General features: G+C 35.5%; 1 protein-coding gene across 1 annotated transcript in view; it reads left to right on the forward strand.

Moving 5' to 3' along the window:
* PDPK1 (3-phosphoinositide dependent protein kinase 1) overlaps nucleotides 1–8,574 on the forward strand; it is an 11,913-nt gene extending 3,339 nt beyond the window's left edge. Inside the window, exons 4-12 of the mRNA XM_009585986.1 lie at nucleotides 946–1,043; nucleotides 1,796–1,871; nucleotides 3,374–3,442; nucleotides 3,940–4,036; nucleotides 5,254–5,427; nucleotides 5,829–6,046; nucleotides 6,655–6,712; nucleotides 7,625–7,777; nucleotides 8,337–8,574. Coding sequence (XP_009584281.1) covers nucleotides 946–1,043; nucleotides 1,796–1,871; nucleotides 3,374–3,442; nucleotides 3,940–4,036; nucleotides 5,254–5,427; nucleotides 5,829–6,046; nucleotides 6,655–6,712; nucleotides 7,625–7,777; nucleotides 8,337–8,444 — 1,051 coding nt within the window. The 3' untranslated portion in view covers nucleotides 8,445–8,574. The remainder of the gene's footprint in view (nucleotides 1–945; nucleotides 1,044–1,795; nucleotides 1,872–3,373; nucleotides 3,443–3,939; nucleotides 4,037–5,253; nucleotides 5,428–5,828; nucleotides 6,047–6,654; nucleotides 6,713–7,624; nucleotides 7,778–8,336) is intronic.
* Nucleotides 8,575–9,816: the final 1,242 nt, after the last annotated feature.

Genomic DNA, 9,816 nt, shown 5'->3' on the forward strand with positions numbered 1-9,816 from the left:
TACTTCATCCCAATTGCTCCCTGTGCTAGTCCACAGACTTTAAACTGTACAACCCATGCTTTTCAGTAATAGGGGTCTGTAATCTGAGGAAAATAATGCTGCACAGTGGTTGATGGAAACAGCTTTGAATTTTTATTGATTTTTTTCTTACCAGTCAACCAAAACAACTCCCATGCTTCTAGATTTCTTTATGAGCATCCAAAGATACTACTTAGGAGGGAGGAATGTTGTCTTTTCTTGTCAACTGAGGAAACTTGGTGCAAAGTAAATAATATCATAACAGTGTAACCCAATGCTATTTTCTATGTTGTTGCTAATGAATCTCTTGACATCTAACTCTATATCGCTATATATTGTGTGTGTGATACTGTGAGGTCTGGGTATATTCAGAATCAGAGGCAGTGTCCATACAAATGGTATGCATACATTTTAAATACAGATTATACATGGATTTGTATGTGACAAACGTAAACATGCCATTCTTAAAGAGTGGTTTACAGTTCTTATCTGTTCTTGACATTTAGCTGCGGGTGGGGGGGTTGCCATTGTTTGACTAACTGGAGTTTTTTTGCACTGAGAAAACAGGCCTAGAAGGTCTTACTGCCATATCAATCTGTCAGACGTTATTTAAATTAAGGCTTGGGAGTGAAGGGTTTTGTTTTTGGTTTTGTTTTTTCATTTTTGTTGAACAAGTGAGATGCACAATAGCTTAGTTTTGAGATTATTCATTACTTCAGGTCTTTTTAGAAAAAGAAATTAATTAATGGGCTTTCCAAAATCTGTTAGTAGTCTGCATGTTGACAGCTACAAGTTAGAGGAAAGTTGAAACAACAATGTTGACAGAATGTCTGCATCATTTATGATAGCGTTATGCACGTAAGTCACTATGCGGTTTTGCAACTGTAATTTGTGTGCTGTTTAAATATAAAAATCTGCCTTTTCCAGGGACCTTAAGCCAGAGAACATCTTGCTAAACGAAGATATGCACATTCAAATAACAGACTTTGGAACAGCAAAAGTATTATCTGCAGATAGCAGACAAGGTATGCCATTCTTTACTTCATCATGTGACACAAATAACTATAGCAAGTGGTCCTTTGAAAATGTACGTATGTTGTATTTACCATTTTAACCTTTAAATATCATTACCTCTTAAAATCACAGAGACATCTTGAAACAGTTTTGACTGTCACTAAGATTATGTTAGAAGAAGTAATATTTGATGTAGTGGTATAGCCAGCTAGACCATCAAATATAGTGGGAAGTTAAACTGCTTCAAATTACTTTTCACTTGCAAGACAAGAATACAAATAGTTACTGTGGCTCAGCTGAAACAGTAAGTTTTTACTCTGCTTATGTATTTAACCCCAGTGACTATCAGAGTTGCTCAAATGTGAAGGTTATAGAATTCTTGTGTCACTAGTTGCTTAGTATTAACCTGTGAATCAATGATGCTGCAAACAATGCCTGAAAAAAGCACTAGGCTGAACAGAATTTGGTAAACTTAATTTTTTACTTGAATGTAGTAAGCTTGTGTTGGTAGATTTTATACCTAACAAAGTGCCTAGCTTCTTGAACGAAATAGATATCACTGAGATTAATTGATTTGTCTCTTCCAAGCAGATTTTGTGGATGGGTAGAGAAATGAAATTCCCGTGTGTTCTTTGTAGCATTACGTAACTTGCAATAGATCGCCTTTGTTGTTTTTTCTTATTGGGTGGGGGTAGGGGGGCAAGGGGGAGGTTGGCTTCTCCGTAAGTATGTATTTGCTTATTTCTTTCAATTTTCTTACCAGCACGGGCAAACTCATTTGTAGGGACAGCACAGTATGTTTCTCCAGAACTGCTGACAGAGAAATCTGCCTGTAAAAGGTGAGGACTCTATTGTATTTCAGAACTTTACTGACACTCTACTGTAGTCTTTACTGACTACTGACAGCAGGATGCTGTCAAATGGGGGGAAGGGGATAAATAAAGCAAGCAAGCGAGCTTAGTATTTCAAAGAAACAAGATACTTGAGTAAAAGGGTTTTTTTAAGAGAGTTTGAAATATTTTTTTCTGAAGTATTGCTTCTTGTCTGAGTACTGGTTTCCTCAGTTCATCTACCTTCTGGAGTTCTACAGGCAGGATTAGGTGTTGTCAGGAGAAGGAGGCGTATAATGTGAAGTTGGATTTCTCTTAATATAAATCAGAAAAACTTTTTCTGTTACCCAAATAATATAATTATTTTAATTCTGTTTTATATAAGCTTGCTCTAATATGGTAAAAAAAAAAAAGCATTAGAATGTTGCATTTTGTCAGTTAGGGGAAAGGCTACAGCTTTCTTTGACTTGTATTTAGATCAACTTGCAGTTATCTTTGCTAAGCTCTGCTTGGGGTTTGCAATGGCTTAAAGCTCATCTCTGTGCCTGGTATGAATGATACCCTTAAGAAATTTGTTATCTCGTTTGAATTGGTTCTTGACGGTAATCTACAGACTGTTGTGTATCTATTTTATTACAATGATGGAAGAATAATCAAAGTAATCACTGACAAATCATAGGGAAAAGAGATCTCTTGTATGAATAACTCTGGTAATTTGTGCTAGCTTTTCTTGAAATGATAGAAATGCCATTAGACTTCCCACTTCTGCTTCTAGTAAAGAGGTTTTAACTGGTTTGGCTAATGGAAAGACTTCATCAGGCTATCATCTCCTGATAGAAATTACATAATGCTTCATCTTTACAGAAAACTTTTAATTTGAGTAGTTGTGAGTCTTTGTTAGTATTTTAGTCTTCCATGAGGATTTCTAAGCTTTAATCAAATCTATGTATAGTTTACCTCGAGGTAAAATAAGTTAAAAATACTCTTTCAGGCCAACACACTAAAACTTAAGACTTTCCCTCACCCATGTACTCTATAGCCTGCCTTTTTGTTTGTGTCTTAAGAAAAGCTTTAAATGAAAAAGCTGTATTGTGACTTTTTTTTTGCATAAAATATTTAGAGGAAAGGATTTTGATTCTTAAGGAGCATACATTGCATTAAGGTGGATGCATCTTTGAATTGTGGTAGTGGATAATAAGTATTCTTTTTAGTCTCATTACATACCCATTAATTATTTTGAGTGAGAATTCAGCTGTCTTGCATATATGCTTGTAGACAGTTGTTGTAGGATGGTAACTGTATACTGCCCCTGCCCCCTGAAAGTTGTGTTGCTGGACTACTCTTCTGTCAAGGAATGAAGTAAAAATAGTGTGGAAATTATGCTAGGCAGGTTTGTCTGATGTGTTTGTGCTATGTTCTAACTAGCAGAAGCTTAAGAATTTTTTAAAATTACAGTTTAAAGACTACTTATAGGAAAACATGCTATATGTTTTTCCCTCTTTCTTTTGAAGCTCTGACCTCTGGGCTCTGGGATGTATAATATATCAACTTGTAGCTGGATTGCCTCCATTCAGAGCTGGGTAAGCGATTTAAGATAATTCTTTACATGTGGATCATAAATATATTGAGTTGGTTTTGGCTTTTACCTTACTACCAGTTCTGAAGTACAACTTTTCATGGTGCAGTGTTGCTGTTAATGTCATGCCTGCTTTTATTTGTCCTTTCTGATGTCATGAAGATGCTTAGACAGCTATAACTAGAGTTCCTGAGAGAGATTCCTTAATTTATGCTAGGATTTCACATGTAATTTATGCCATAAAGGTAACTATGCCTACATGAAGAGGGTATGAGGCACCTCTGTATTAAGCCATTTGAACTTTTCATGTTATTATTCAAGTATCTGGTGCTTACAGGATCATAGCTACTTGGAAGACTGTACCCCTTTACCCTAGAAAGATTTATGGGAATGTGACTTAATTGTAGATCTCCTGTTTAATATTTGTCCAGGTTATGCACTGTTAAGGTGAAAGAACCATGGAGAACTAATAACAAGAGCTAATATTTTTCTCTTTTGCAGAAATGAGTATCTTATATTCCAGAAGATAATAAAGTTGGAATATGACTTTCCAGAAAAATTTTTTCCCAAAGCAAAAGACCTAGTTGAAAAGCTATTGGTAAATATTTGTTGCGGTTAAATGATTTGGTGACATTGGAAACATTCAGCTTATGTAGTTCTTTTTTCCTAAAGTTGCTATGCACTCTATGGCAAACCTTATAATAAGAACGACTGCGAGCATTATTGGCGGCATAGGGGAGTGTCTTGAAAATCAACATCCATTATTAAACAGCACTTAGATTATTATTTTTTTAAAATCTGAATTCTAAAGCATGGACAAGGTATGTCTCTCAGTGACATGGAAGCAAATGGTTCTAAATACTGTGCATTACACACAAAAGTTAAGATTCAAATACTTAGGTTTACATAGTACTCAGATTAATTCTTGTTGAGTTGTATAATGAATCATTTAGTTGAAAACAGTGTTCTGTACATCATGGGGAGATATATTCATTACAATGTAAATCAACTCACCTTGCATTTTAGCATGCATTTACCTTGCACTTAATGCATGTCTTAATAGTATCAGCCAAAGAATTACTCTGCATGTGGATGTTTGACAGATAGGAAGAAAAAATAAGTTCTGTCTCATCAGTGAGATATAGTCATGACACTGAAATGAATATGCAGAGGACATTTTGGGTGGTATAAGCTTTTTGAAGTTCCATAGTCTAGCATATTAGCATGGGGTGGGGGTTGAGGAGGAAACTGTGTCTTATATTTGTGGATGATGATGAGCAAAACCATTGTAAAGGGCCTAGCAGTATGTTCCTGTGTCCAGGCCAGCTCTATGGCCCAGCCAGTGCCTGCCGAATGGTAAGGTCCAGGTTGCATCAACATCCTGAGAACTGTGTGGGTTTAGGGTGCTTGAGAGGTTGATATTTGACACCAACTATAGCTTCCACAGCTTTTCGCATCACTAGAATGTGATGCTGGGCTATGCTTAAATAAGCTATGCTCCATCAGGCCTTCTCTGTATGTTTGCTTAGTTTTGTTTCTGTCTTTATGAAGAAACAAAGCCAAAAAATTGTGTGGACCCAAAGAAGTGCTCCTTTCTCTAGATCTGTGAGCTGGTCTAATCAAAATGTTGCTGATTACATACTGACAAATAACATCTTGTATTATAAGCAGTCTCCTTATATTCTAGATATGTATCCTTAGGACAGTGAGACCAACTGGTTTTAAGTTTTCATATGCTGCTGTGCAAATGTGAATGGTGCTTGCCCCTTCCTTGTCATTATTTTATGCATGTTAATTTAATTGTAATTTGCTCAGGTGCTAGATGCTACCAACAGATTAGGTTGTGAAGAAATGGGAGGATATGGACCTCTTAAGGCTCACCCCTTCTTTGAATCCATTGTGTGGGAGAACTTACATCTTCAGACACCCCCAAAACTTACAGCGTATTTACCTGCTATGTCAGAGGATGATGAAGACTGTTATGGAAATGTATGTTTGTCTATTGCTATATTCAGCTCTGATGCTGCATGAGACTTTCATTAAAGCATAATTATTGCATATTAAATATTTTTATTGAAACTACTGATTAGTTATATTTTAATGAAGACTCAATTATTAAGAATCTAATATAAAATTGCTGGTGAAAGTTTGAACTAGTCAGCTTTTTTTTTTTTCTGATAAAGTGAGTGTTTGGAAAAAGTACTGGTTGGCTTGCTTTTGACCAAGCATAATAATGGATAATTTTGCCTGTTAATCTATAGAGAGTAGGCTGTCTTTTTGCCCAAAAGCATAATGAACAAAAGCATGCTTAAATTAAAAGCTGCAGTTCAGTGCAAAATAAGCTTTTTAATCAAAGAAATTTCTTTACTTCATTTTGTTTCCTCTGTTAGTATGACAATCTCCTGAGTCAGTTTGGTTGCATGCAAGTTTCTGGTTCTGCCTCTTCCCATTCACTGTCTGCCCCAGAGACAAGTACGCCACAGACATCAGGAGGAAATATTGAACAGTATATTCATGATCTTGACAACAATTCCTTTGAGCTGGACTTACAGTTTTCTGAAGATGAAAAGAGGTTACTTCTGGCAAAACAAGCTGGTGGAAATCCTTGGTAAGATCTTTGAATATAGCTCATCTGTTACTTGCACAGCAGTAAAGAATCTAGAAAAATAAGCTATTTTGATTGAAATTAGTATTTGTCAATCTTAATATCTTCAAGCAAACAATTAGCATTTTTCTTGACTTCTATTTTTAACGCAATAGCAGCAAAAACCTAATATTACGTTTCTAAAATTCACGAGGTCTCAAAGATGATGTGGGGTATGTTTATAAGATAGGCAGAAATACGCTAGAGTGTCCTAGAACTATAAAAGGTTCCTTTTTTCTTACAGTTGCTATAAGTTTTTTTTTAATTATAATATTCTGTTGATACCTAACCAAAATACTTGCAGACCATGTACTTACTAGTGTTTCTCTTCACTTTTGAGAGGAGTTTCTCGTTTGTGATTCCCTCCCCATCAGATTTTAGAAAAAACTCTTTGGCGTGGAATGAGGAAGAGTCCAAAATTCATCTAGTAAAGTTGTTCAGGACGCTTTGGCGGAAGAGGAGATGCTAGGGAGAGACATGGAAAATTGCTTGATGAGAATAATAAAAGCTGTTTCTGTGGAAGAATTACTTCTGGAGTGATATTATTTTTCTTTTTTTCTTTTTTTTTTAAGGCATCAGTTTGTAGAAAATAACTTAATCCTAAAAATGGGTCCAGTGGACAAAAGAAAGGTAAGAGCTTCTCTTAATTCCCTGTAACAAGATTCAGCTGTCACATTTTTGCACAGTTGCAGTATAGATAAGGAACCTGTTTTAGAGCTAGCTTGTTTAACTTCTTTATAAGTGTCAAATTGTTTTGTTTATTTTTTTAAAATATAGTGTTTTCTTGTGAACAGATTGGTTTTTTTCTTAATTTAGTGGTGTGCTCTTGGCTTTTGGAAAAGGCTAAAAGTAAATGTGCTATTGATGCTTTCATTTTGAGACTGTAGTAAACGAGTTTTTCCTTCCTCTCCTCCTTCCAATCTGATATAACCCACTAAATGCTCTGTCTTGATGCATGTCTGCATGTCGATTGAGCCACAAATACCAGAAAATGAAATACAAGCTCATATTGTCCTTAACTGTGGTGTTTTTTCTCTGGATCCGACTAGTGCCTGTATCCTAAGAGAGGCAGAGGTGACATTAGAACAGCTTTAAGTATTAACTTTAACATGGTACAGATGAGCAGCGATAGTCTGTGTCATCTTTACAGGAGTGTAGGTTCTCTAGGTTGCTACCTGCTTGTTCCTAATTTTCTCCACAAAATGATGACTATTGATGTCTGTGCAGGAATCTTTGACAAATAGATTTTGCTTCACTCTGTACAGCTAGTTGTTTTACGTTTTGTAAGAGCTTGAAGATGCTTTCTTAAAATAGTACTTGTGTTTTGCCATGTAGTAGGAATGCACTGCAACCCCCTAAAAAAGAAGTGAGGTCAAATAGGTAAAGCAAAAGGGAAAGAAAAAAAAATTCCCCCAAACTCAAGCATACTATCTTATCACTGAGCTGCTTTAATTCTACCTCTGTTGTTAAATTCAGAGATCTACACGTTTACATTTTTTTCATCATGCTTTTTTGCATTGCTGCTTCTGATTTTCTTGTTAGGGATTGTTTGCACGTCGGCGCCAATTGCTGCTCACAGAAGGGCCCCACCTGTATTATGTGGATCCTGTCAACAAAGTTCTAAAAGGAGAAATTCCATGGTCTTTAGAGTTGCGGCCAGAAGCCAAGAATTTTAAGACATTTTTTGTTCACACAGTAAGTGACTTTCTTTAATTTCTTTGTAAGTTGCACTAAGGTGCTTGGACAATTATTGTAAGTTGTTAACAAATAAATTTTTCTGGAGAAAATATAATACCTTAAATACAAATGTTGATAGCCTTAATTTTAAAAAAAACACAAAACCCAACCCCCCAAAAAAACAAACAAACAAAAAAAAAAACCCTGACATACGCATTTCCTACAAAAATACAATTGTATTTTTTTATTATTCATGTGTAAATAAACTATAACTGGATTTTGGGATTTGAAGGAAGTTCTTAAGAAGGACTTTTAAAGTTTAGCCCTCTTTGTATATAGTGGATCACAAGGAGCGTACCAACAATGTATTGTCAGTTGACTTGACTGCTTAACAATATTGAGCTACCAGATGTATGGTTATTCAGTAATATATTGTTATATAACTGTAACTGAATTTAACTTCTGGAAAGTTTATAAACTGATTCTGAATAATTATTTTATTGGTAGGTGCAGAATAATTACTGCTTTTTGGTTGAACTGTATTTGGAGTACTCATTAAAATGTTGTTTACTTATAGCCAAACAGGACATATTACCTGATGGACCCGAGTGGGAATGCTCATAAATGGTGTAAAAAGATACATGAAGTTTGGCGGCACAGATACCACCAGAATGCTGCTAAATAGTAAAGCTCATCCAAAATTTCCCAGTTTCCCTACTTGCTGCTAGAACTCCGTGTGCAGCCGATCAGAGGAATCTTTTCAACCCACCTATTACCATCTCAAGGGGAAGCATATGTCTGAAATGTTCTGTTTTGTGTTTTTTTTTGTTTGTTTTTTTTTTTTTTTAAAAAGAAAGGAAAAAAGAAACGCAAAAACCTAATGGAATTCAGGGTCGCTTTGCTTGCTCTTTGTGCTTCTGTTGAGGCTTCCACGTGCATATCATTGCAGTGAAGATCTTGCTTTTGTGCACTTCAGCTCAATTTCTGCTGCAGACTAGTGGATAGACCTTGCATTACCAGCTTCACTTAAGATGAGTTAAAACCAATCCACATGCACACACGCCGAATCATGTACCAGCCTTGCATTTTATGGGGCTGGAGTTTTCTGTGACTTTCAGATTATCATTAAACTGTATTTCATCAGGGAGCTTTTACATGCCTCTCCTAAGCACCACCTCTTTGTTTTCTCTTCCTTTCCTCACAATCCCCCAGCTTATTGGTATATGGCATTTGTAGCCAGGTCAGTTGCACCCTTGTGTAATTCCTAATATAGTTCTGGTTGCAGGATTTATGTGGTACTTTAGTAATTACATGAATAAATCAGATGTATGTGTCTGGCAGACAGGCTCCAATGATACAGGTTGTGGGAGAGTAAAATGCTGAACATGGCACTGAAAGTTTTCTAAAATTGAAATGTTGGCTTCTGAAGCATGTAAGATTTTAAACATTCAATTTAAATTTTAATATGAATCATACGTATGTTTAATCAAGGGACAATAAACTTACCAGCATGCTTTTAACTAATGCTAACTAAAAAATTAATTAGTTAGTATGGGGGGGGAAAAGGTTACTGTTAAAGTAGTAAATAGTTTTTCATCTTTTCAGATGAGGGCTAGAAGCTTTCTTTCCAGGGTGTGCATGTATTTTAGTGGGGCCAACCTATTTACTTGGGTAGAGAAGGAAGTGTGAAAGCTTTGTACGATTGATTACTTGACTTTTTTTGTCTCATTGTATAATAACATGTACAAATAATCCCATTTTTGGTCTTGGCCAAATATTTAGCAACTCTGAAAAAAATATAAGCAATTTAAATATTAGATCCATAAAGTAATCTGGTTAAAAATTCAAAGGAAAATATTGATACAAAGGGGAAAATATATGGTACTTAAGGCATATCTATAAAATGAAAATATTTTTCATATCGATCTCCTTTATCCTCTTCAAATCAAGGCTTTTTTGTGGTCAAACATTTCTTGTAACGTTGCAAAGACATAACCTTCCATGTGCTAAAAATAACTTCCCTAATTTGTATGTATTTTCATCATGCCCATGTTCCT

Source organism: Fulmarus glacialis, unplaced genomic scaffold (assembly GCF_000690835.1).
Source record: "Fulmarus glacialis isolate BGI_N327 unplaced genomic scaffold, ASM69083v1 scaffold15449, whole genome shotgun sequence".
Lineage (NCBI taxonomy): Eukaryota > Metazoa > Chordata > Aves > Procellariiformes > Procellariidae > Fulmarus > Fulmarus glacialis.